Source organism: Berghia stephanieae, chromosome 9, assembly GCF_034508935.2.
Source record: "Berghia stephanieae isolate SIO BIC M18660-M18661 chromosome 9, UCSD_Bste_1.3, whole genome shotgun sequence".
NCBI classification, from domain to species: domain Eukaryota; kingdom Metazoa; phylum Mollusca; class Gastropoda; order Nudibranchia; family Aeolidiidae; genus Berghia; species Berghia stephanieae.
In genome coordinates, this window is record NC_088368.1 from 19,890,368 (window position 1) to 19,918,100 (window position 27,733).

General features: G+C 39.3%; 1 protein-coding gene across 2 annotated transcripts; it reads left to right on the forward strand.

Annotated features, from left to right (window-relative positions):
- Window positions 1-29: 29 nt before the first annotated feature.
- On the forward strand, window positions 30-27,693 carry LOC144979826 (uncharacterized). 2 transcript variants are annotated; one of them, XM_078926977.1, is made up of 15 exons: window positions 30-402; window positions 3,251-6,616; window positions 7,140-7,283; window positions 12,822-13,061; window positions 14,242-14,367; window positions 14,801-14,867; window positions 15,438-15,586; window positions 16,549-16,617; window positions 17,300-19,591; window positions 20,087-20,321; window positions 22,938-23,163; window positions 23,655-23,778; window positions 24,788-24,928; window positions 25,809-26,021; window positions 26,654-27,693. In XM_078926977.1, the coding sequence occupies exons 2-15, from the start codon at window positions 3,404-3,406 to the stop codon at window positions 27,311-27,313; spliced, it is 7,899 nt and encodes a 2,632-aa protein (XP_078783103.1). In that variant the 5' UTR covers window positions 30-402; window positions 3,251-3,403; the 3' UTR covers window positions 27,314-27,693. The 2 variants fall into 2 exon arrangements, with proteins under 2 accessions (XP_078783103.1, XP_078783104.1); XM_078926978.1 differs by having other exon boundaries at window positions 42-232.
- The last annotated feature ends 40 nt before the right edge of the window (window positions 27,694-27,733 follow it).

Below are 27,733 nucleotides of genomic sequence, written 5' to 3' on the forward strand. Positions count from 1 at the left end.
TGTTCACGGACGAGGTGTGTTAGAAAGTCGGTTTATTCGTCAATTCGACTTTCTGGACAGTTCAAAATGTCTGACAGAAATTGTCACGTTGTTGGTTTTGTGTGATTTAAAGATGGACAATTAATACATTATTATTTGTTTGTTTGTTTTGGGTTATCCATTAAATACGATGTGTTGTGATTTTGATATGCAAAATAAATGACGTTTCTGATGTCCGGGATTTAATTGTCAAGTAAGGCATTGGGATAGTTTTGTAAAATGAATTCTGGAACATTCTCTCCATCAACGGTGACAAAAGATGTCTCCATTCGTTTTGATATACACGTATAGGTACATATTTTACGCTAAGCCACGTCGACGTGTCATTTGAAAATAAGTACCCTACATGTCGGAACTATATAGGTATTTCAAACCATTTTATGCATTACTAATCTGTGCAATAGATTGTGCTACTGTCGTCCTCCAAAGATCGAGCGATTAAACCGACTTGCAAGGTCCCAGGTTTGAGAGTTTGTGCTAAGATTATGGTCACTTTAATGGTTGATATTTGAAAGATGAGTTTTCTTGCCTAAATTACTAAATTTGAAAAATGAAAATTTTATAGTACGGCAGAATGTGTCTATCCATCCTAATAATTTGATGAGTTGTCACACGAGGGCCAACTCAATCTCGGGAGTCAATAGAAAATTTAAATTTAAGAAAAAGTATAAGATTTTATTAAAATTTGAATAGATTTGTTGATGATAAATTGTCCTCATTGAAATTACTATCTGACGCAGATGCGGGTTTAGAAAAATGTTTCTCTACTTTTTTTTTTAGACGCAATCAATAGGCTCGACCTTTATTCCATTTCCATGTGCTCGAGGTCATTGGTCACATTGCCAAGTGTGCTCAAAATGACCCACATAGTGAAAAGTGTTTGAGAAATGTCCAACGTTACAAGTGGTTATTTTACTCGGCATGACTTATGAATATGTTTGCAAATTTCATAAACAAAGCAGCATGTTTACATTTATTGAGAAATGTCCAATCGTTGTACAGCAACAAATCATGTGATCGATGACTAGGTTGTACGAAAACATGAATATAGATCGCTCCCATTGTCTCGTCTTCTTTTCTTTAACTTAAGCAAACGTCTATACGAGTGATGGGTCATGATTTACCATCGCAATGCAATCTCCAGTTTGGGAGAAATTCCAAATTCGTCCGTCATTTACAAATTACATCCAGTACGCTGTCGTACTCTTGGAAATCACATTTAGAAATTTGACCAGAAAACTCGTCTTTCAAATATTAACTGATTTAAATGACCATCGTCTTAGCAAAAACTTTCAAACCTGGGACTTCGTGACAGTTTTTGCTAAGACAAGTCGTGTCATTTAAATCGATCGATATTTGAAGGACGAATGGAAGGACTTCCGTAGTTTCACAGAACGCCTAAAGAGATTTTAAAAATTAATATCGGGGGCAGAACCCCTCCCCCCCCCCCCCCCTTTTTTTTTTAAAAAAAATTTTAAATAAATCTGGGGAACTCCCCCCCCCCCCCCCCCCCCCCCCCATTCTCGAACCTCCTCTCAGCCCTAGCTAAAGAAACTATAACATAATCCCTGTTGTCACGTGAAATATCGAAACTGTTGGGAAGCTGTAAGTAATAACGACGTCGGCGGGGGAGTCACAAACGACAACCGACTCAGCAAATTGTTTTTTGAAATTAGAACAATAACACCACTTAGATATAAAAAATAAAACTTATATTAAATAGTAATATTTATATTGGACATTGCAACTAAGTTGAGATCCATAATGGCTAAAAGATTAAGTAATATAATAAAAGTGCTGTGAAACTACGGAAATCCTCCCCGCTTTAGATCCTGGCTCGTTTCAATTTATCGACACGCTGAAATATCTTGGTGAATGTTGCTCATTCTTATGCATGAATCTCGTGCACAACATTCATAATATTGATACGTTTAACAGATAGTATGCGCTTGGCTAAGAAACTAACAACGTTGCCATCCAGAAGTTTTAAACGGACCAACACACAAAACTGTGTGTAACCATGATTGTTTATAGTAAGGTTAATGCAGTTTTCCCCTTTGTCAGCGAAACACGATGAATGAAACACTATAGATAAGAGAATGGCATTGGTAACATCTTAACAGCGTCATTCTCTAATTTCTAACTCGTCTTTAGTGTTTCATTCGTGTTTTATTAGCGAAGGAAAAACCCGAAACGTCCACACTATGTCGTCGTATATCACATTAATTAAAACTTCCATTTCATTTCCTATTCTTCATTTATTTATTTTGTCGAGCTTCAAGCAGAAAATTTTTTATTGCTCTAATCAGATGAAGGTTACACATGATCGTGTGTTGTTGATAATGATTGTTTTGGCTGGCAGAATAGTGAGCTTTCTACTGGAACGAACATTTTTATTGAGATATTTGTGTAAAAAAAAAAGTGGTCTTTCAGAGCCCTTTGGTCCATTGAGCCAGAGTTTCTTCCGGTTTCTATAAGCAATTGCTTGCTACCCTTTTATATGACGCTAGTCTACCGCAAAGTACTTTCCGCCAGATCTGACAAACCCAGCTACCCGATCACTGCTGGGTGGACAGGGGGTCAGAAAGATAAAAAATCTCGACTTCACCCGGGATCCATCTCAGTCCCTTTGATTGTGAAGCGAGTGCTCTACCAACTGAGCTATCGGAACCCTTAAATATGTTTTGGCTGGCAAAATGGTGAGCTTTTTACTGGAAAGCAATTTTTTTTTAAAAATTTCAAATATTTGTGCTGAAAGGATAACTGTGTTAGTCTGGCATCTTGTGGGTTTTGTCTTTTTACAGCTATGTGGTCTTGTGGATTGACCCTCGCCTTCGGACCGGAAGCTCCTGGGTTCGAATCCCACTCGGAGGGGCGCATAGTTGAGTCCTTGGAAAAAGGCTCTTTACTCACATTCTCTCAATGTACCCAGGTGCAAAATGACTGTCCGTTAACAGCGTTGTCTCTATCGGGAAAAAAAATTGTAATTGTGCTTTGATCACGTTTAATGGATATTGCGCTATATAAATACCCCAAGTACTATACTGCCATGTCGTGTCACAGTGATGTATGTTTGTCACAAGACGGCTATGCTATGGGTAGGACTAGTACAATTTATTGAACATTGCACTTTGAGATTATTTGTTCGTTGCTTCATTTACTGATGTTTTTCATAATGATTTTGATTCCCGATTTCACGTTATAACTATAGCCAGATGGATTTCGTTCAAACGGATGACCTAAACTTTTTGCCATTCGTGTGTAAGAATGTTGTCAACTTCGTCTAAATCAAAGTGGTGAATTGGATGATAAAAGAGGACATTGATATATTCTACAATCGCCATCGGTTCTAAGACTTTCCAGTATGGCGTATTTTCAAAACGCTGTAGACCTGGTATCATTTGGCCTGAATAACATTCCACCCAATCCAGATGCAGGTTTTTACATGAACCCTACACATTTCGAAGTGCAACATCCGGCACAACCACAAACTCAACAACCGCCATCTGGACCCAACTACTTCCTAAGAAGTCTCAACCAATCACATCCACTTCCGGCACTCCACCATCCACAGCAGCAAGCTCAGTACAACCCAGCTGCCAACGTAATTATGATCGATCAGCCAAATGGCGGATGTTTGAATACCCAACTTCCACCTATCCCCAACACAACTTACCGAGTTAGATCCATGTTTAATCAAATAAACAACACACCAATGGTGCCTGCATCAATACCGCTACCAACACTAACATCACAATTACCAAATGATTCCAATCCCAAAAGCAACACATTACCAAACCACGCACTACCTGAAAGTAACAAAAATATGTCAGCACAGCATCCTTACTACACATTTCAAACGCCAAATATCTTCGAGTACTTACTGTTACAGAAACAACAACAAAATCAACAACAACAGCAACAACAAGTGCAGCAGCAAGAGCAACAGCAGCAACAACAACATCAACAACAACAACAACAACAACAACATCAAGAACAAAATCAAGCCTTACAAAACATCACAGACCCCGTGTTCAATGCAAGAGGCGAGGTTCATGAACAAACATTGATGAAAGTCATTCCCGCGATGGCAAATAAAGAAAATCTGAATAGACAGCAATTCAACAACTTGCTGCAAGATCTCAACAACACCCAACAACCCGTCCAGCATCCATTAATTCTGACCTATCAAAACCCCATTCCACCAAATGGAGGTTTTGTTATCTGCAACGGCGTCCAAAACGAGGCAGAGAGTGTCAGCCAGGAGAGGCCGTCCCATGCTCTTTGCAACCCCGTCTATAATCTGAACTTCCTCAATGAATCTCAGTCCGGCCATCGAGAAGATCCTGTACAACCACTATCACAACAACCATGTGCAGCTGGTTCAATTGGCAACAGCAAAGTCACTGAGAGAAATAGCACCCAACAAGCCCTTACACCTCAACGGTCTTCTCCTGGAGATAGCCCATCAATGTCTCCCGAGGAAACATCAATAACAATAACAGTAAGAGCCACCCCTGATAGACGTAAAAAGAGTTCTCATGCTACAACAAGATTCCAATCTGAAATTCGTACACAAACCGCTGATGAACACGGAGTACAGCTCAATAATAGGCATGTGTGTAGTGAAAATAAACGTTTGCCTGCAGACAAATCACCAAATCACCAGACAGCTTCTTGTCAACTTCAGACAAATCAGTCAAACCAATCGCAAAACATATCAGCGAATACCAGAGACACAAACAGGCATCAAAAAGGGCCGGCTGAATTGTCCTCATCGGGTGCTGGGACTCCGGTGGAAATAAGCCACGAACGATATACACCTTCAAATAAGGCATCTTTGGCTGAAATTGTCTCCCAAGCCAACTTGCAAGATCCCTTATTGGCAAACGCTATAAAAGCTTTAATACTTCAATACGATCAACGTAAAAAGGCAACTGAAGAGTGGCTGAGAGCACAGTGGCAAAATTCTTCAGACAATGCACAAGCAAGGGTATCTTCCACTTCAGACAAGTCCCAAGCACAGTCTTATAATGCTCGAGAACCTAATTTCGATGGAAAAACGGCATCTCATAAAAGTAATCTGGTAGCTAATAACAAAATATCTCAAAATGACAGGTCTCATTCTGAAGATGAACGTTCAATTTCTCAAGGTAAAACAAAGCCAATATCCAATGTAGAAAGAAGTGTCTTCGATAGACAAAGGAGATGTGCTTCATTTGATGACAGGATTACAAATAACACTCCAGTACAGGTGGAAGCTAAACGGTATTTATCTGATGATGGATCTTCAAGGAATTCAAAACGTCCAGAAACTATTTTTCATGAACTTATGAATAATAAGAATCGCTATTTACAAAATCCACATACTTTCCATGAGGTTCCTCTCAGCGGACAAAACAATCATGATAGCAAAGGCGCTACCCAGAAAGAAAGACCAAATTCATTCAGTGACATGAATTCTTATCAAAATATTCACACGTTCCACCAAAACGCGAACCAGAATCAACACTATCCAATAAGTTCCGAATTCATCAGAGAAACGATTCGGAATGCAAGACATGGAGTCGTTCGGGAAAAGACGGGAACGTATGCCAATCTCCCACCCTTTGTCCTCAACGAAAGCGTCACCGCTCCTCCTCAAGCCAAACTCGCCCAGGATAAACTGAGCAATCCTCAAAAATGTCTTCTGGAAGAAAGAATACAAAATCTGACCCAAAAGCAACCTTTTTTGAATTCCATCAACTCACTTTGGGAATCTTTGACCTTCCCTTCGCGACCCAGAGAGAAAGAAGCACCGACCACGATACCGTATCATCATGCTGTGTATTCTGTTGAAAACGACCCCAGCTATCAGAGACCTATTCTTTCTAGAGAAGAATGGTGGCGCTCCCTGCCCAAGGACAAGCTCAATCACACCCCAGTGGTGGCCGGACCCCATCCTCAAACCTCGTCTCCAGCAGGTGTAGGAAACTTGGACGCGTCATCACAGAGTTTGAGTTTAAATCTTTCTCTGGCAGACGATTCGTTGTACAGACATTACATGCCCTGGTGGCAGCAAGGGGAAAAACCACGGAGCTCAAGATCGGATTCAAAGGATGAAGGTGTCCCCATCAATCATTCCACTGAATCCATCCAGCGCTATATCAGGGAACAATGCGGAATATCAAGTCAATCGGACAATGACCATGCTGGGGTTTCTGAACAGACAGTAGTCCGGGGCAATAAAGAAAACAATAATAAAAGAAACAAGAAGCGCATGACGAGAAAACTTGATTATTCTCAGGCGACTGTCTCGAAAAGAACTGAGAGTAAAACGGACGGAGGCCAGAAAGACAGAATAGAAAATTCTGAAATAAATGATGAGAAAATTGACGATAAAAGGAATAATAACGTTCCAGATAGGGGTGACGAAAGCGGAGAACCGGCATCGTTGGTTTCTGACAGCAATTCACAGAGGCCCCAAATGTCCCGTGACGAGGTCAAGAGAAGAAATCACAACCGTAGAAGCAAACATGACATTAACAGGAGAGGTCATTCTCGCCCTAATCAACGTGACAATGGGAAACACCATCGGGTAAGTGTGTCTTCATTTCGTTCTCTCTTTTTAGAAAAAAAATGGAGTTTTTAGTTTGAAATGCCGCATTAATAACCTAGGCATAAAATATACGTCACTAAAAGTCTCAACACTTCGTTATCCACGCCACGATTACTTCTATGACCACAACATACAACCACTACCACCTACACCACCACCACCACCACCACCACCACCATCATCATCATCATCATCATCATCATCACCATCATCACCATCATCATCATCATCATCATCACCATCATCACCATCATCAGCATCATCATCATCATCATCATCATCATCATCTTCATCATCATCATTTTTATCTATTTGAATACGAACATTTATCTATTATATCTGTTCATCTATCTATTTATGTATCTATATTCTAATATATAAATAATTCTGGCTGAAAAAAAATAGATTTTGAATGTTTATAATTTTTCTAGCCCTTGCCAGTTCTACTGAAAGCCGATCCGCCATTTCCTTTGAATTCCAACTTGTTTTTCCTTTTTCCCAGTCAAGGCGAAGTGGCGCTGCTGGTAAGGACTCGATGAAGGTCAAGTTGTCATCATTTATTGCGGCGTTGAAACATTCACCGGAACGAGATAACAGTATTCAGACAATGGAAAACACTTTGACTTCCTGTCACCTTGGACTGAAGGTAAGAAAACGTTTCTTATATCGGGATGAATTTAACTCTCTCCTTACCGGTCATTTTCCGGATTTTTACCCAAACTTCACACCCAACCTATACAGAAATAGATTTATTTCACTCAAAAACAAAAGCTGTCAGTTCTTGCTATAGACTACATTTTTTTTTTTTTTTTTGCTAAACGAGCTCTTTAACATATCTAGTGTTAATAGAACTTTAACTACATAAAACATTTTTGTTCAAATATTATGATGAACAAAAGTAATCAGAATGAGAAAATGTTGGCTGCATCGTAACGAATGTGACGATTTCCCTATGGGTGGTAAGGAGAGGGTTAATGCCAAAACCTGGATTTAAAGTTGAAATGCTCAAAAACTTTGGCGATTTATGAGGCTATTCTGCCGTTTAAAAAAAAAAACCCAAACCATGTATTAAAAGTGTTGGCCAATAATCTGGTCTTTCAAATAACAATTAATTAAAATGATTCTCGTCTTGTCAGAACTCTCAAAAACATGGGAAGTCCGTGAAGACTTCTGGGAAGTCCCAGGTTTGAGTGGTTTTCGTAAGATGAGGGTCATTTTAATCGGTTGATATTTGAAGGACGAGTTTTCTGGCCAAAATTCTAAATGCGTGTTTTGGTTGAGTTTTATTTAAAAATCAGGGTACGTTAATATTCTCCTCCATAAAACATGTAATGTCAACATAAACTGTAAGTCTGATGTGGGGCTGTGTGGTTTTGTGGTATGGGAATCGCCATCGGACTTGTAGGTCACTAGTTCAGTCTCACCATGTCGTTGGAAAAGACGTTTTACTCGCATTATCCCTCATCGTACTCGGGTTTAGATTGAGTATCCGGGTGATAACAGCATGGGGTCTGTCGAAAAAACAACAACAAAACAACATGCTATCTCCATGCCTCTTTCTACATGTTAAGTGTTGCTGTTGGCAAGGATTGTGAGGCGCTTTGAGCATATTTATTGGATATTGCCCTAGATAAAAGCCCAAGCTCAATCGCAACGAAATCATTTTGAGCCCGGCATAATACCGTTTTGAGGCTATGGTACACATATTATTGTGTAATGATTCAAATGGATAAATAAATAGAAACTGTTAACGGGGAGTGACTTTGCCATAAGGGGAAACGTTGTCTGTTTAATTTTTGACCAGAATAGATTGTTTTATGACAATTATTTCCTTTAATAAAAAGTCAAAAATAAATAAAACAAATTTTAAACAACTTAAAATACTCCAAATTCACAGATGCAAATTCACCCCATTTGGCGGTAATATGTAATGTCATGTATTTTAATGTAGTGTAATATGAAATATCATGAGTAATTGATGTAAAGCCAATACCCATTAAATGCTCAATGTCGCTTTACAATATCAATCCAAAAACAAGTAGCTATCTAGAGTAGTCATAGATACATACTACATAATACTAAAGGGTGAAAAAAGAGCTTTGTCGATTTATGTAATAAGCAGATTAAAATAATATTGAGGGATTTAAAAAATTCAAAAAGGTACCGATAGTCTGGTAGTTCCTTGTAGAGATTGATTGTGAATGAATTCCTCACAACCGGAGCAGTAAAGGCAGCAGCTTCTTATGGTTCACACTATTATGTTATGACGATCGACCCAATCAGCAAAGTCCGGTCCGCATTCGTGCACCGTCGCGAACCCGCCCGGTAGCATCGTCACAACACACCTTTCGACTAGATGCTCTGCCGTTTCGGGTTCTTGCCCACAGCGTGGACATAAAGGACAGGAAGTTAGACCCCACTGATGTAACGCACCGGCCGTTAGGCAGCTCCTCGACCGAAGCCGATTCGCAGCTACCCAGTGTCTCCTCTTACTGGTATCAAAGCCTGGCAACTTCTCACCAAGCTTAGAGGAGTGTAGGTCCCCGCCCCCGCGAGGGATTGAATTCGTCCAAACCGACTTCCATCTCGTATGTGCAGCTCTGTCCGTAGTCAGGGATTCTGCGTACAAGGGTTGCCGGGACTTATTTCGGCTCGAAACGGGGGCACCGTTCATTATGCGCATGAGAGGGGTATCCCCATTCCCTCTCTCTTTGATCTTACTCAGCCAGTTTCCCGTAATGGTCTCCCTCCGGACATCGGGGGGCTGGATCGCTGCCATCACCGGGCCCCATTCTCTAGGGGTTGTTGCTAGCGTTCCCGACACTATGTGCATCGACTTGCGAAGTTTTACATCCACCTTCTCAACGTTTCTGCTTCTACCCCACACTGGAGCGCAATACTCCGCGGTGGAATAGCATAGTGCCAGGGCGGATGTTCTCAGGAGCGCTTGGCTAGCGCCCCAAGTCGATCCCGCCAGCTTCCTCAGAAGACTATTCCGCTTCTCTATCTTCCGGGCAACCCCTTCGAGATGAACCCGATAGGTAAGGCTGCGATCCAGCGTCACCCCTAGGTATTTTGGACGCGGCTCATATGGGAGTGGCTGGTCCCCGACTAGGACATTCAGTTTACGGGTGTGCCAACCACTGCATAAGTGAAATGCAGTGGCCACGGTTTTTGAAGTGTTCATCTTCAGGTACCACTTGTCAAAGTAGGATTTGAGTCTGGTGACGTCCTCGCTGAGTACGCTCTCGAGACGGGTCCACACTTTACTCTGAGTAACGAGTGCCCAGTCGTCTGCGTATCCCAGCCTCAGGGAGGAAGTGTTCGGCATATCGCTAATGTAAACGTTAAACAACATTGGCGCAAGTACCGACCCCTGAGGGACCCCATTCTTCAATTTCCTAACTTTGCTCGTGGCGTCTCCCAGCGCGACGTGGAATTGCCTTTCCCCTAAGATCGAAGAGAACAACTTCAAGGTCTTTTTGCACCTTATGATTTTTGCAAGTTTGAGCATTAACCCATCGCACCAGACCGTATCGTACGCCGCTGATAGGTCTATAAACACAGCACCTGTTTGCTGTTTTCTCTCGAACCCGTGCTCAATATGCTCTGTAAGGGCAATGACCTGCTCCGTGGTGCACCTCCCTTCCCTGAAGCCTGCCTGCTCAGGTGGCAGGGCAGCGTCTAGGACCGGCCCCCATCGGTTTAATAGAACACGCTCCAACAGTTTGTAAAGACAGCTCAGCAGCGATATGGGTCTGTAACTGTCTGCCTCCTTCGCCGGCTTCCCTGGCTTCAGGATGGCAACTATCTTCGCATGCTTCCACACTTGTGGAAGCTTTCCGTTTGCAAGGATGTCAGACATTGCCTCTGCTAGCCAGGCCCGTGCCCTGGGGCCCAGATGCGTCACCATATCGGGATATACACCATCTATCCCAGCTGCTTTGCCGTTCTTCACTTCGCTAATGGCTGCACCCACTTCTCGGGGACTGAACGGGGCCGTCCAGTCCGACTCCTCCGCAGGGAGCGAGTCCAAAATCGTACGGTACGCCTTGCGGACACCGCGCTCAAAAGCCTGATTAGGGACCCGCTTGCTACGGTTCTTAATATTCTTGGCAATTGTGTCTGCCTCGCATTCCGGTGCAGCCTTCGCGAAATTCCGATCTGGGTCCAATTTCTTTATCAAACGCCAAGCGTGGCGGCTGGAGTGTGTAAAGTCGAGACTTTCCACGGTCTCCTGCCACCGTTGCTTCCTTCCCTCTGCCAGAGACTGGAGTAGTCTATCGGCTGTGTCCTGGGACTGGGTCTGCTGGTACTCTCGGTACAGCTCTTCCGACTCTGCTGTCCAGCAAGGGGTGTAGAATTTCCGTTTGCCCCGTGGAATAGAGCGTTGAGCGCTCTTAACCAGTAGCCTACTAAATCTGGTTATATTCTTGGACTTGGGAGGAATGGCAGGGCAGACCTGCTCGATATAGGAACTGAATTCCTCCCAGTCAGCCTTCCTGAAATTCCATCTGCAAAGTGGAGAGACTGCACCCTCGGTATTGTCACCCCAGCTGTGACAAGAACCGGCCTGTGCTGGCTATGCGGAAAGTCCCCGAGGACTGTCCGCTTCACCTGCAACGGTTCACCGTTCGCGCCTTTCGTTACGAGGGTGAGGTCTGGAGTATACTCCTTCTTATGGCGGGTACCCCTGAAGGTACCCTTGGCTGTAGGATCGTACACTAGGTGTAGATCATTACAGTCCATCCATGAGCGGAGTTGTCTTCCTGCCTCGTTGCAGTCTCGGTAGCCCCATTCGTGATGGTGGCTATTAAAGTCTCCCAGACAGATGGAAGGATGGCTGACCACCGGTACCGGTGGTGTAGTCCAAGTCGCTCTAGGTGGTTTGTAAATATTATGCAAACACAGTCCACCTACTTCCACGGAAATTCGGTTCACCCCATTGCTGTCCGTTACGCTCTCAATGACCCTTACCTTCGATGGCTCTTTAGCGTAAACGCTAACCCCTCCTTTGAGCCTCGAAGTGTCCTCGCGTTGGACCACCGTATAGCCTGGGATCTGGAATCGGGAAGATTGCGCGCCTGAATAAAGGTGGGTCTCCTGTAAAAGGAGGATATCAACGCAATGAACGGCCAGTAGCTTTGATAAAAGCTCGTTTTTTGCCATACTCTGGCTCTCGACGTTCAGGGACAATATACGCGTCAGTTCGCCATCCCCGCCGTCGCATTTTCCAATCGGCAGGCCGCGGATCGATTGATGCATGGGACGTTTGCTTTTTTCTCGGACGTGCCGACGACCCGGGCGACACGAACGCGGTATTATTTGGCTAGGCGGCAGACCGCTTCGCCATTGACGGGACTGTTTGGGACTCGACATAAGGACAATAGTGTGGCGCCCGGGATAGGGCTGCTATTCGGGCACCGGGTTTGGATCAAATTTAGTCACACACCGGGGCGAGCAGCTCATGTGGCTCGTTGGCTCGATACCCGGGATGGTCTCGTGACGGTCGACCGGGATTTACACCTTTGCCCTCCCGTGTGCCTCAAGCCCCCTCACCAACTGCAAGGTAAAGATCCACGAGGGGGGCAGTAAAGGCGAAAATTCGGTCATAAAATTTTGTTTTAGGGACTTATCTTTCAAAAGGTATCTAGATAGAAGACCTAAATGAGCGGCTTGGAATGGGACCAGGATGAAGTGATGTTAAATAGTCTGGAGTGGTATTGTAATGACGTTTAAAATCAAGACATGCTAGTTTATAATCAACTCTCCTCCCCACGGGTATCCAATGAAGGTATTTAAAAAAACGGGTAAAATATGCTCATTCTTTTTTTTTTTTTTTTTGACATTGTAACATTATTTAAAATTTTTAAATTTGAACTTTAAAAATTGAGCTTTATATAGAGCAATATCCACTAAATGTGCTCAAAGCACTTTACAAGGAGTCCCTGGTCAACAGCAACATTTAACATGTAGGACGGGACATGACGCCTGTTAGGCGATATTACAATTTTTCGGACAACGCTGTTAACGTCCAGGTACTCATTTTTCACCTGATTACGGTGAGAGAATGTGAGTAAAGAGCCTTTTCCAAGGACTCAACTATGCGCCGGCATAGGCGACGGTATCTAACGGAAGGGAATCATTTTTTTTTTCTTTCTAATGACTCGATGTCCTTTGTCAGAGTGAGTACCAAGTGGAGATTTATCAACCCAAGGGCAACAAACCCACGTTTTACGGCAGTCTTCACCTTAGCGGGATATTCTTGGGAAGAGCTTCGGGCCTCAACAAGAAGACCCTGAAACACAAAGTCTACGATATCGCCTTGGACGTCTTAATGAAGAAATCTGTGGACGACATTCTAGCTCTGGGTGGTAGTGCTGGTGCTGGTGAGAAAGGCGAGAAGAGGCCTGGGAAAGCGGTGGTGAGTAGATGTTTAAATTCTATTTTAGAGGCGTTCGTAGTCGAGCCATTTTGCGTGTCGTATTCTAGAAAATAATAATCAACCAATGTTGGTGTCGAGTGACAAGATGGCCGACAATGGTAGCTAACTCTGGGTCAAACGATGTGCATGTGTCATTTAGTAAAGCGCTTTCATTATGCCTAAATCTGGTGTTATTTTGGGCCTTACCTGATTCGTACTAAAAATGAATATTAGGTCTAAATTATAGACTATGATATATCATTGAACCAACCAGAGAAGAATAAACGTATTTTATCAAATGTTCCAAGTTTTTAATCTGATGGAAATTGAATGTAATCTCAAATATTATCAGAATTGCTTTTTTCACACCTTTGAACAGTTTAAGAATCAAATTATTTTTGTCACAATCAAAGTCATTTAGCTTGTTAAAACGTCATACTATAGACGTAAAATCCAATTTATCAGCATCTGTATCGAGAGAAAAAACACTTTGAGGTGGAGTATCGTATATGTCGCTGTGTATTCCTGTGTTTGGGTGATACTTATAATGGATTGTCTTAAAATGAACTGGCTCATACATTTCTCCTTGATAAGCTTATAGCATCTCCTCTCTGTTTAACCGTGTGCCATTTATCCCGAACATTCTTTATGGGCATCGAGATGACCTAAGAGACCTCTTGCTTAACTATTAAGGTAAAGTAATACATGACCCATGGCGTCAATCTTCTATAATTTCGTTAACAACCAGAAAAGGAAAATATATAAAACTAAAAATTACAGAATAAATAAAACGCATATTTTAAACTCAAAATTGAACATTAAGCATCAGGTTGACCCCAAGCAATTACCGTTTTGAGACGATAAGTCACATATGTACAATGACTTATGGAAATAGTTAGAACGATTTTATGTGGCTGTTGGATATCTGTAGTGTTCTAATTTCACGGAATACCAGGCTACACGTTCTAGACTTTGTGATACATGTTCAAACCCTTTCATTGATAATCTTTCCTTTTTTAAAAAATTATTATTCTTTCCATTTTCTCTCGTTTCTCCTCTCTTTCTTAAAAAAAAAAGAAATATTTATTTGCTTCTTTTTTAAAAATCTTGTCTTCTATTCCTCTACCCACTCTTATCTCTACCATACCATTTACTTTCATATTTCCCGCGTTTTCACCAGAACTCCCACGCCTATTCAATTCTTGACCAATCAGAGAACAACTTGAAAGATAAGCTCCGCCTCCTTCAGGACTGGATGCGAGAGAACCAAAACCAAAACGTCAATGCCATTCTCCAGTTACAATCGGTGAGAGAATTAGAACCCCAATCCTTGATTTTATCATATGGAAGTTTAGCAAGATCCACGAAACTGATAAACTGATAATAATATACGTACTTACACCTGAATTATTATTTTAAAATATCCCAACCTTCGTTGTAGCAATTTCCAAAGAAGTTATAATTCTTTCTATATGGAAAAATCGAGCAATTCAAGAGAGAGGACGGGGGAACAATGATATATATATATTTTATATATATATATATATATATATATATATATATATATATATATATATATATAAGAGAGAGAGAGAGAGAGAGAGAGAGAGAGGAGAGAGAGAGAGAGAGAGAGAGAGAGAGAGAGATGCGGAGGGAGGGTTTGATGCTTGTCCATTAGGTCAAAACAATACAAAGTGTATCCTTTTTGACACAATTTTGTGAAAACTTTTCCTTCATAGGCTTTTGCAGAGTCCCAGTGCAATCTGGCGTACAGCTTTAACAAGACACCAGTCCATGACCCAAGAGGTAAACAGTTAATGATAGCCAGTCATTTGTCGCTATTGTAATCATTTTAAATCACGACTTTAATCACTTTTTGCTTCACTGGTAAATGGTAACGTAGGCAAACGATCGTCTTATAGAGTGATAAGAAAGAGAGAAAAAATGCGATTAGGCTGGTTGTTTGGTTAGCCGGTCGCCACATGTTTCATAATGAGGTGACTTGTCGCTTTTTGATTTCAAAGGATCTTTTGATAAACTTGATGAATCTTATCCAACCAAACCATTTGATAACTACCATTGTTGGCAGAGACATAAGACAATTTATAACCATAAATATTATAATTTTTAAAATATATTTTTCAAACCCTATTATCTATTGCCAAACGTTTAATACGTCGATTGGAGTTCAACAAGGACACGCTTTATCACCGTTGCCTTTTTTCTTCTGTCAGCAATCCCTCAGTTGTAATAAAACGATATCTGCATGGCGAGCTCTTCCATGATAGGCAAATTGCATGTTTTATGTGCTGTTTAAAATCTCATTTCTTCAAACGTTACTTTCACCTTTTAAAATCATTTCTTTCTCTCGTATAGGCGTCCGATTGTTCAACAAATGTGAGCTGATTATCGAAGGAAAGATAATGGCATCTGCTATCGCCTTTGGCTGGAAGGAAGCCAAGGCCAGGGTCGCTGAGAAAATAACCTCTGACCTCTTGAATCTTGACGTTGACATCATTCATGAAGTAAGTTTGAATGGCAATTTCTATGGGTTCTATTAAGTCATCTACATAGGTTTGGTAGATCATGTATTCTGAAATCAGATCACGGTTTTGCATTGTACATAATGCTTGCATTGCTGGGTTGGGTTCTTGACCTCCCATAGTGGACAGGAGACTCTTACTGTGTCTTCTATCCCCATATATCTCTTTCCAACTTGCATTCTGTCTTTGTCTTGCAATAAGATCACTTGGTTTTGTCCTGGCCCCGGCCGAATACCCTAGCTGGAAGGAAACAGTCAAATGAATATTTAGAGTTGGGAGATGATATTTTTTGTCTTGTAAATCCTCTCTCTCTCTCTCTCTCTCTCTCTCTCTCTCTCTCTCTCGCTCTCTCTCTCTCCTCTCTCTCTCTCCTCTCTCTCTCTCCTCTCTCCTCTCCTCTCTCCTCTCTCCTCTCTCGCTCTCTCTCTCTCTCTCTCTCCCTCTCCTCTCGCTCTCTCTCTCTCTCGCCTCTCGCTCTCTCTCTCGCTCTCTCTCTCGCTCTCTCTCTCGCCCTCTCTCTCTTCCTCTCTCTCTCTCTCTCTCTCTCTCTCTGTGTGTGTGTGTGTGTGTGTGTTATGCCCTGTATTATTTTTGTTATATGTATACAGACATGTGCGCGTGTGTGTGTGTGTGTGTGTGTGAGAGAGAGAGAGAGAGAGAGAGAGAGAGAGTTAGTTTTAAGGCTTTTCCATGGCTGAACGTTAAAACTTTAAACTGTGTGCAATGATAATGTAGCCAACGTTCAAAAATACAACGTATCGCTTTTTAAAATGTTTGCTCTAGAGGAGGAGGAGGAGGAGGAGGAGGAGGAGGAGGAGGAGGAAGGGGAGGAAGAGGAGGAGGAGGAAGAAAGAGAAGGGGAAGATTTTAATGAAAAGGAAGAGGAAGAATGCCCAATGACTTAGGTATTTCCCCTGTGTTTTCTGTTGAAATTTACATTCCAGAATCTACTGAAGAACGAGGAGAAGGACATAGAGGAAGAAATTCGTGAAGCACGTGAAAGTAATGCTGAGGTATTCATTCATTCATTCATTCATTCATTCATTCATTCATTCATTCATCCATTCAATCAATCATTCAAACATTCGCACATGCATTCATTTATCCATCCATTCATTCATTCACTCACTCACTCGTACATTCATTCATTTATTCATTCATTTTTCGCTCATTCTGTTGTATAATAATCGTCAATCAATTCACTTCTTAATTTGTTTATTCAGTTGTATATCGAATCATTCATCCTATGGTTTCCCTTTACTGTTATTTTTGATGTCTCATCTCTTTGGTCTGATTCGCAATCTTTATATGATTTTTACATTCTTGACAAAATTTCATTTTTAGCCTTGACATATTAACATCCCAGTGTGACAAAGTGTCGTGATAATTTCAAGGGAAAATGGGAGGGAAAATTTAAAATCTTTTTAAAACAAGTTAGTTTCACACACAATCTACACATGTTCTTATAATTTGAATATACTGAGATAAAAAAAAATCTACCTGTCCAACCAGCAGTGATTGGGTAGCTGGGTCTGTTAGACCTGGTGGGAAGTAATTTGTGATAGATTAGTATCTGTTTCAGGCTATAGAAACCGGGATAAACTCCGGCTCCATGCGTTTGATGGCTCTGAAGTCTGAAGGACTGATACTTTGTTGTTGTTGACGATAACACGTTGTTTTCTTCTATTCTCCCAGAGAAAGAGAGTGGACCCTGCAACCCTGCTTGATTTACTCATTACAAAGTTACGGAGTTATTACTCTATATATGAAGACGTCGGTAGTCATGATGGGAGTAGTCAAGTGATTGAAATCGGGGACAGCTCCACTGATACTATTGGTGATGAGGTACCAGAAGAGACGGTAGCCGATTTGAAAGAAACGACGAAAGTTGGCAGCAGGGATGGAAGTTGTAGCCAAAGAGCAATTGTCATCTTGGATGGCTATATTGATGATAAGAAGTCTGTTGGAAATAATATTGATGAGAATATTGATGAGGCAAAAGGTGCTGATAAACACAATAGCATTGAAAACACAGATCAGAAGGTCGAGGAGAAGAGTAATCAGGACACTGATGGAAATGAACAGCATATTGGTGAAAATATTGACCAGAACATTGATGAAAATGATAACAATATTGATGGTAGTACTGATCAGAAAATCGATGTCAACGAAAACAATATTGGTGAAATTATTGACCAGAAAATTGATGTCAATGAAAACAATATTGTGGGAAGTACTGACCAGAACATTGATGCCCATGATAACAATATTGATGGAAATACTGACCAGAAACTTGTTGTTAATAATAGCAATATTGATGAAAATAACCACCAAAATATTGATTCTAATGAAATGATTGACCAGAAAATGGACGACAAAGAAAGTTATATTGACGAGAAGGTTGGCCATGACATTGATTTTAATGAAAATTGCATGGATAAAATGAATGATCAAAACATTGATGCCAATAAAGTGAATATTGATCAAAATATTGATGAAAAAATAAACATGAAAAACGAGGAGACATATAGCGATATCAATAAGGAGAACGATAAAGAAAATGCCAGTCAGGAACACGGTGGAATAAAAAATGAGCTTAATGATGTTGTCGATAATAATGATGATGTGGTAAAGTCACCACCAACTAGTGAAGATGAAGATGCCAAAACTGTGACCAAAGATACTGTTGTTGAAGGAGCTACCATAGCCGATTGTCTAGAGCAGAATGGTATTTGTACAGGAGACGACGGCCAAGATGATATTGATTCACAGCAAGCAATCAGTGATGATGTTGAAGATTTGGACGAAAATATTAGAGATATTGCAGGGAATAGTCTAAACAATATTGTAATCAATTCGTATGAGGTGGCTGGGGCCGTTAATGACGATGGAGATATAAATGATGGAGGGATTGCTGGTGAAAATACGAATTTATATGTTGCTGTTGCTGCAGGAACTGCCGCATCTGGCAGTCTAGAATATAACGGCTATAGTAATGGTATTGGATACGACGGTCATGGTGGCAATGACTCAGATGAAGCAGGTGGTGATAATACAGATCTGGTTATGAATGGTGGAGGTAGAGATAAGGATGACCAAGATGATACTGATTCTTATGAAGCCACTGGTGCTGATAGTAAAGATGAAGATAGAAATGGTATATTTATTGCAGATAATAGTCAAAACAGTGTTTATTCATATGAATTGGCCGGTAGTGATAATAAGGATGAAGATGTGAATAGAAGTATTGCAGAGAATGGTCAAAATAAAATGAATTCATATGAAGTGGCTGGTAATGATCATAGGGATGATGATATGAATAGTAGAGGTATTGCAGAGAATGGTAAAAATAATTTTAATTCATATGAAGATGAAGATAGAAATGGTAGACGTGATGGACATGATGATAATGACAATATTGGTTTATATGGAGCTGTTGGTGTTGATAACACAGATGTAGATGGAAATGGCAGAGGTAACACCGATGTAGATGGAAATGGCAGAGGTAACACAGATGTAGATGGAAATGGCAGAGGTAACACGGATGTAGATGGAAATGGCAGAGGTAACACGGATGTAGATCGAAATGGCAGAGGTAAATTAGATGTAGATGGAAATGGCAGAGGTAACATAGATGTAGATGGAAATGGCAGAGGTAACACAGATGATGATCGAAATATCAATTTGTATGAAGCTGCTGGCTGCAATGGAGGTCATGGTGTCGATGATGGCAATGAGGACGTAAAACCTGACACAAGTGACGATGTCGAAATTGATGTTGTTGGTGTCACTGATGATGATAATGATGATGTAAATGGCAATGACATAGATGATGATGGCGATAATGACGATGCTAAAGACGACAGTCTCCGTGATGACAGTAAGGATCACCGGTCAGAAACAAACCTAAGACCTCAATCCGATGTGTTGCTAATCAGCAAACTGTGTATACAGTTACGGATAAAATTGACAACTATTATCAGACGGGTAAGTTTTTTCGGGGTTTTATTACGCTTTTACTCGTATTATCAAATATCTTAAAACTAGTCGCACCCCTTCCCCTCCGTTAAAACAAACAAACAAAACAAACAAAAAAGAAAAAAAAAAACCAAAAAAAAAAAAAGCAAGACACAAATACTCTATAGTTTGTGCTAAATTTGTGTATTTATTTAATCATTTATTCATTAGTTAGTTTATTTTTTATTTGTATATATATATATATATATATATATATATATATATATATATATATATATATATATATATATATATAATATTAAAACTCTCACCTCATTGTTTCAGCAGTTCACTGCATCATCAGGGCAGAATGAACTAACAAATAAATAGTTTCTTGTAAGTTATCGGCAATAATTCAATAATTTAAATTCCTTTAATAGTTGAGCATTCTATAGATCCTCGCGGATCAATATCTAAGGAAATATTTATTTATCTATTTATTCAACTATCCATCTATATATTTAGACTTACGACAATTCAGAGGACCCATCAGCCCGAGTCATCTGTCAGGTGTATGTCGCCGAGAGGTTGTTGGCCACGGAGGCCCAAGCTACTCGTCGAGAGGCCCAAGACAGGGCTTTCAAAGTGGTACGTCAGACTCTAATGGCTGCCCAGAGCGGAAGTGACGTCTTGAAAAACTTCCCGCCATTGAACCCCCAGGATTTGAAAGGCGATGACATTTTGGATGTCGTACACAAAGGTAGGCGCCGATGCTGTTTATTATTATTATTATTATTATTATTATTATTATTATTATTATTATTATTATTATTATTATTATTATTATTATTATTATTATTATTATTATTATTATTGAGGAAAGTTAAATAAAACCAGACAAGAAAAGAAAAACAAAACAAAAACCAAACTAACAAAATAACAATCCCAGTTTCTCTCAATCTGCCAGAGAGCTCTGTGACAATAGGCTTCAGCAGTCGTGACGTCACTTCCCTCGTAATGACGCACAGTAACTTAGTGACTGGTTCTAAATTATCGGAACAATGGCGGACGCCCTTATGAAATGCTTCTCCGACGAGCATAAAAGTGTATCCAGAGGAGAGAAACATCATGAATTTGATCATGTTTTGACTTTCATACATTCTGATCACATGGCATGTGAAAAAGTTCTAGCCAGCATGAAGAATAAAAAGTACCTATGTTCTTTGTTTAGAAAAAAGCTGCTCGTTGCTGGGCGGACTTAATCGAGAAAATCATGTGATAACTAGTCATCGAAAGCAGAATGAAGGGGAAAGAATGTAAGGGACGGTAAGGGAAGGTGAAGATCAATTTTCCCCTAATAATATTCTACTTTAACTCACTTCACATTATATACCCTGACCAAAACAAATCAAAAATAGTAAAATAGTATAATAATAATAATAATAATAATAATAATAATAATAATAATAATAATAATAATAATAATAATAATGATGATGATGATGATGATGATGATGATGATGATGATGATATTATTATTATTATTATTATTATTATTATTATTATTATTATTATTATTATTATTATTATTAAGAAAAAGAGGAGCAGGCACCGGTATAAGAAAAAGAACTGAACAATAAGTGTGTATGAAAGCTGCCAGACAAAGCAAGAAAGAAAATTACAAGAAAATAAACCATCCCAAAAAAAATCAGTCGACCTCGACCAATACAAGAAAAAAAAAACATCCCAAAAAATGACACTTGTTCAGTTCTTTATCTTAAGCTGTTTTTTTTTTAATTGTTGAGATTGTTGGATCCTATGATAGGTTCTCTTCTATAACTATGTGTCTGTTATTCTTCAATGCAATATTCCGTTCATGTCTTAGAATGAAAAGATTTTACATAGGTTTTTACCCAGGCCCCTACAAGAGACCTTTGTTGTGAGGGTAGCCGTTATGCTTTTCTGTGAGAAATGATAATGTGCAGTTCTTTAGAGACATAAGGGCCGGGTTTGTTTTTGTTTTGTTTTTGTTTTTGTTTTTTTTTTGGTAGTGTTTAACGGACAGAGCGGGTGGTTGGATGGGAGCATCACCCTTGAATCATATACCTATGATGTTCGCATGGGTGTACGATCCGATAGTGATGTCGTTTCTTCTTCTCTTTACTAGCCTATCCTGCTTCTTTGGTTTGTGATTGTATTTTTGACAGGGGATATTTTTTTTTCTGTAAATCTTCTGCCTGTTTGTTCTTGGTTATTTATAATTTAGCTTATGATATCTTTAGGTTATGATTTTGATTTACATTTGTACTATTTTTGTTAGATTGCTTGTTTTTTTTTTTGTTTCAGCGGTCTCTCATATAACCTCAATTGTGTTGGAAGAGACCTAAAGCAACAAACAAACAAACAAACAAATTAACGGACAGTAGCAATCGTTATCTACCTAGACTATCGCAAACGTTTTTCGCCAGATCTAAGAGACTCAGCTACTCGGGTATCAGACCTACAAATATGTGTCCGTAGGTTTTTGAAAATAGGTTATAATAGGTCGTTGTTGCTGATGTGGTGCTTGAGAAGGATGCAGAGAATATCGTATACTGCACACAAAACGAACGAAGAAGTGCTAAAACAAACATACCAACAAAGGAAACTAATGCCCTTAATAGTGGATCGACAACTATCCTTTTTCGGACACATAGTAAGGAAAGATAAGAATGAATACCTGGCAAGTTGTGGAAAAATACCTGGTAAACGCGCCCGGGGGAGACAAAGAAAAACACTCATACACCAACTGAAGGGCTTCACCAACCTAACAATCCAAGAGCTGTTTGAAAAAGCAAGAGACAGGGAGGAATGGAGAGAGATAATTCATGCAGTATCCGAAGCCTGGACCAGGCATGGAACCTAGAAGAAGAAGAAGTTGTTGATAAATCAGACCTGTAAATATGAGCATGTCGATGACAACATATCGCCATATTGCGGTTTTATATCAGAATGAAACAGAATACCGAGAATCTGATCTTCTGGAAATATTGTCAGAATTGGGATTCTTTCGTTATTATTTTTTTCATTCTTTTCTTTCTTTTTAAAATTTTTTTATGTTTTGAGATGTTTTTGTTCTTTCCTTTCCTCCCTATTTTCAAGTGAATAAACTGCATTTAATTCTTTTTAAACAAGACATGACATTTTCATGGTATTATATTATAGATTTTCAATTTTTTAGAGGTTGGTCGACCCAACATAAATACAGTTTGAGGTTGTTCACTTTCCTTTTATTTATTTCTTCTTGTTTAATGTAGTTCTTCGCTATTCTATATTTGGTAAACATTTTCGTCATAAATCACCTGTAATAACACTTATGCCCTTGTTTGGTATCCAGGATACACCAAGATATCGGAGTCCAACCGCTCCAAAATTATCCGCTCCAAAAGCAGAAGGTCAAGGGCGAACAAAAACACGCGTGACGTCAGTGATTTCATTATTCTGGAACACGAGGATTGGTCGACGGATCGAGTGGCGCATGCGCACTGCATTTTGAACCAGAGTGCTTCTATGTCGGGTCTACTCCTGGAATGGACGTGTGAGGAAGATTACGGTGTGTGGAGGTAAGGAGAATGGCCCGTCCACACGGCGAATTGGGGTCTTTATTGGAGTAAAGGAATGTTTCATAACAATGCAACTCAAGTTTTAGAAGAAGGAAAAAAAAAAAGTCATCTTCATTGTTGTCGTCGTCTTCGTCGTCGTTATCATCATCATCATCATCAACATCACTATAATCACCATCACCATCATCACAATTCACTAAATTAAAAATCGAGATTGTTCCTCAACCATCCATATGATATTGGTAGAAAAACCCCCCCTAGAATGTTTGCTAACTGTGGCATGGAGATTAGACCCCTCTTCACAACCGTGATTTGGTGACGTGTTTTGGGCACGCCTTTTATGGAATCGGTTATTATTTTGTTCCCAAGAACTGAAGACACGAACTGAAAATCACACTGTTTACGGGTATATTATAATTCCATTACAGATGTGAAATAATTGGTAGACATTGACTGAACCGCAAACTGTTAATATCATTATTCCATTACAGATGTGAGATAAGTCTGCAAGGCAAAGACATATCAAGGTGCGTGGCCAAGACAAAACGAGATGCTCTCACAATGGCCTCTGTCAAGGCCCTGTTTTCTCTCTATGAATCACAACCCATCGTAAAGGTAGGATAAAATAGTCATAACCAGAATTGAAATACATGTATATTTTATTAACACAACCCATCGTAAAGGTAGGATAAAATAGTCATAATCAGAATTGAAATACATGTATATCTTATTAACACAACCCATCGTAAAGGTAGGATAAAATAATCATAACCAGAATTGAAATACATGTATATCTTATTAACACAACCCATCGTAAAGGTAGGATAAAATAATCATAACCAGAATTGAAATACATGTATATCTTATTAACACAACCCATCGTAAAGGTAGGATAAAATAATCATAACCAGAATTGAAATACATGTATATCTTATTAACAATCTACTCTGAAGTACACACACTCAGTAATATTTCTATATTTAAAAAAAAAAAGAAATTTAAACAAAACGTCGGTAGAAACATTAATAATAATAATAATAATAACAACAACAACAATACAAAAAAAAAAAAATCAATTTGCTACAAACAACAACTAAAAAGCGAAAAACAAGAACAATAACAATAACAACAACATTAATCGCAATAACAACAAGAACAACAAAAAGAAAATCAAAAAACAACAAAAGACGACAAAACAACAAAAACATCTACATCATCATCTAGATCATCATCTTCATCATCATCAACATCATCATCATCACCACCATCATCATCATCATCATCATCATCATCATCATCATCATCATCATCATCATCATAATCATCATCATCATCAACAACAACACTAATAACCGCAATAACAACAGTAACAACAACGATTACAAAAACACCACCAACAACAGAAAAAAAAAATCCTAACCATTCTCAAGTATCTAGTTTCTCTTTAATTTTACATTCAAAATCTCCTTGATTGTGAAAGTTTGTATCTAGTTCTTCAACAGCTGCATCTAAATTCCCAGTGAAAAAAATGGGGCTCAGTCTCCTTGTGGCGTTCCGGGATTTTTTTGAAAAAAATATATTGATATATGATAAATATAACTAGATACGTTTGGTTTTTCATCAGGGCTACCACGCAAAATCCTACTCCAATTATTGGATAAGTCGGGATGACCTGCACGGTAAGGTCAAGGTCCCTGTTCCGACCGAGACGGTTATCAATATGGAAGGAACTCAAGCTACGGAGAGCAGGCACGGAAAAGAGGAGGTAACTCACTCAATTTCTCTTTATCTGGTCACTAAATTTGATAATAATTTGATTTAAAAACACGATCCACTCTAAGGAAATTACTTGTACGTTTTTATTTCAAGCCATATATTGCATATATATATATATATATAATATATATATATATATATTATATATATATTATATATATATATATATAATATATATATATATATATAATTTCATTTATTAGTCCTCAGGAAAATCTGTAATAGCGTTTTATAGTTGTCATGTCTCGTCCTAGATTTTAAGTGATGCTGTAAGTTTGGGATCCCCTTGTAAAGCTCTTCAGAACATTTAACGGATATCGCAATATTATGTGTCAAGTTGCAGGACGGAAAGACATCAGTCGAGGCGCCGCATTGCATTGTGTTGTGAAAACATTGACACGGTCCACGAAATTGGATCAGCCTTTGCCGACACTTTGGATGATGACCATAGACCACGATGCAAGTCCTGGTTTACTACAGCCAGTCTGTACCAATGGGATTCTGGGGACAGGGTCCAATTCCACTTGTTGTGCTGAAGATCTGGTGACTTCAGATCATCTCCTTGAGCATTGTACTGTGACGCAGCTGTCGAGTATTCATGAGAGTGGAAACGATTTTTGAGACTGGGTAGACTGTAATCATTAGAATTTGTTGCCTTTGCCGAATGGATAGACGTAGGTTGTAGCACAGTGATGACATTGTAGCGTCTCTATCAGAAAGCCGCTTCCAAATTCTAAGCACTTGTTTGAAGGATCAAAAATAGAATATTTTTGTGTTGTCATTTAATATTCTTAAGATTCAATATCATGTTTCTTCTATGTATTTCATTTCTTCTCACTTTCAACCCTTTTTTTTTTTTTATCAAACAGCTTTCTCCAGCAGTTGAGAATGCCATTGAACAACTGGTGTCTGAATTCTTCTACCAACCGACGTTAAAAGAATTCGTTGCTGCACCCGATTGGACTTCTAATGAACGGAAGTACCTGCGCCATGTCGCCAAAGTCAATGACCTTCGATGCGTTGCAGAGGACAAAGGTCAAGGTGATATTGTAGTTCTGGCGATGAGACTGGATTTGGCACAAGTAAGATTTACTGTTTCTCTCTCCTGTGAAAAATTGTTTTCTTTACTATAAGGTCTATGGACCGTAAACCATTCTTGACTACCATTTTGCATATTTCTTTAAAGCTAGTCTAAATTAGACATAAAGTAATTCCCTTAGAGCCGTAAGTCCCATGGGGCCCGAGTTTGTTTGATTTCTGTAGCGTTAAACCGACAATAGCAATAGGATTGGACGCTAATTTGTTGAAAAGTACTTTATCCGTAGTGTTAATCAAGCTTGTGGTTGCTTTCGGCTATCAAACTTGCTAATGTGGGCCTGTCGATCTAAATCTTTTCACAATTCATTATCTCCCTTTCTACTGGCGCTAGAATGACATAAAAGCGTCGTAAGCGCCGTGAAAGTCATAACAATAATTTTGATAACAAGACTACAGAAAAAAACAAAAACATTTTGAACTACTTAAATTTAGATACACGGGGTATTCAAAGATTAGATGGCCTAAATAACCGTTTTCATGATATGATAATATTTATTTAGGTATATTGATTTATTTTTATTTCCTGGTTCTCTTATTACATCTTATTTTATGTTTATAGGCAATACATTTTTTTTTAAATTGTTAAATTATTTTTTTTTTTAATTTATTTAAACAGTATGTGGACATATTGAAATCCCAGCCCAACCTGTCACAAGGACGATACCGATTACTTCCGGACTCTGAGCGCCCATCATTCAATGACGTAGCCGGAGAAATCGCCGTCAACGACTCTTTTGTGGGCGGTATTCGATCCCACCCAGTCAAATCCTGGTTGTCCAAGTCTTCAAGGGTGAAAAGAAACGACAAGAAGAACATTCGCAGAAGGGGTGGAAGAAAGCAGACGGGGAAAGATCGACAGACAAGTGAAGGAACTGAGGACTGGGAGAAAAGCGGGGAATACGTTACAGCTAATAACACTCTGGCTGTTGAAAATGATAGTGTTGATGCTGTGTTTGTATCCGATGAATTTGGAAACATCAATCAAAGGGATACTCAAAACAATTCTAGGGCGTCGTGTTCACATAATAAAGAAGGTGGCGATAAGGGGGATACTCAAAGAAATAAAAATTCGAATCAAACATGTGACGAAGAAGACGAGAAAGAGGATGTTGATGAAGACGATGACGGAACTTGTATGCATGCCGTCATTCCAGCACTTCGTCGAATTCTTCGTCCTCTGAGTTCTTCGACTCCTGGCAGTGATAAAAAGAAGTCTAGAAAGGGGAAGCACAAGTCTAAGAGCGAAGGGTCGTCTTCTATTGTTGAAATTGTTTGATTGTTTTTGATCAAAGAAATATGACAGAGAATACAGAAAGTATGGAATATCAATTCGTATCTGTCCACTTTGGAAGTCATTTTCGGGAACATTAAATTGTTCTGTAAAAGGTGTATGGGTGTGTATGTGCGTGGGTGTTCATGCATGTGAGATTGCGATACGTTTGAAGTTTATAGAATTATATCCATGAGATTTGAGGATTGAAATTATCTCGCTATATATGCCAATTACAGAAAGTATAAGAAATAAACAGTCTCTCCGAATATATATATATACCTATATATAAAACACCAAAACATACATGCGTACACACGCCCAAAAGTAAAAAACGAAAATTAAAACAAAACAAAACAAAAAACAAAAACAAAAAAAGAAAGAAAATATAATTTTTTTTTTAATCTATAAATTTATTTTTTATAT

Coding starts and splice junctions, on each gene's coding strand:
- LOC144979826 (XM_078926977.1), top strand. CDS start 3,404: ATGGCGTATTTTCAAAACGCTGTAGACCTGGTATCATTTGGCCTGAAT. Junction 19,592..20,086: donor TGACAACTATTATCAGACGG/GTAAGTTTTTTC, acceptor CTATATATTTAG/ACTTACGACAATTCAGAGGA. Junction 24,929..25,808: donor GCAGGCACGGAAAAGAGGAG/GTAACTCACTCA, acceptor TTTATCAAACAG/CTTTCTCCAGCAGTTGAGAA.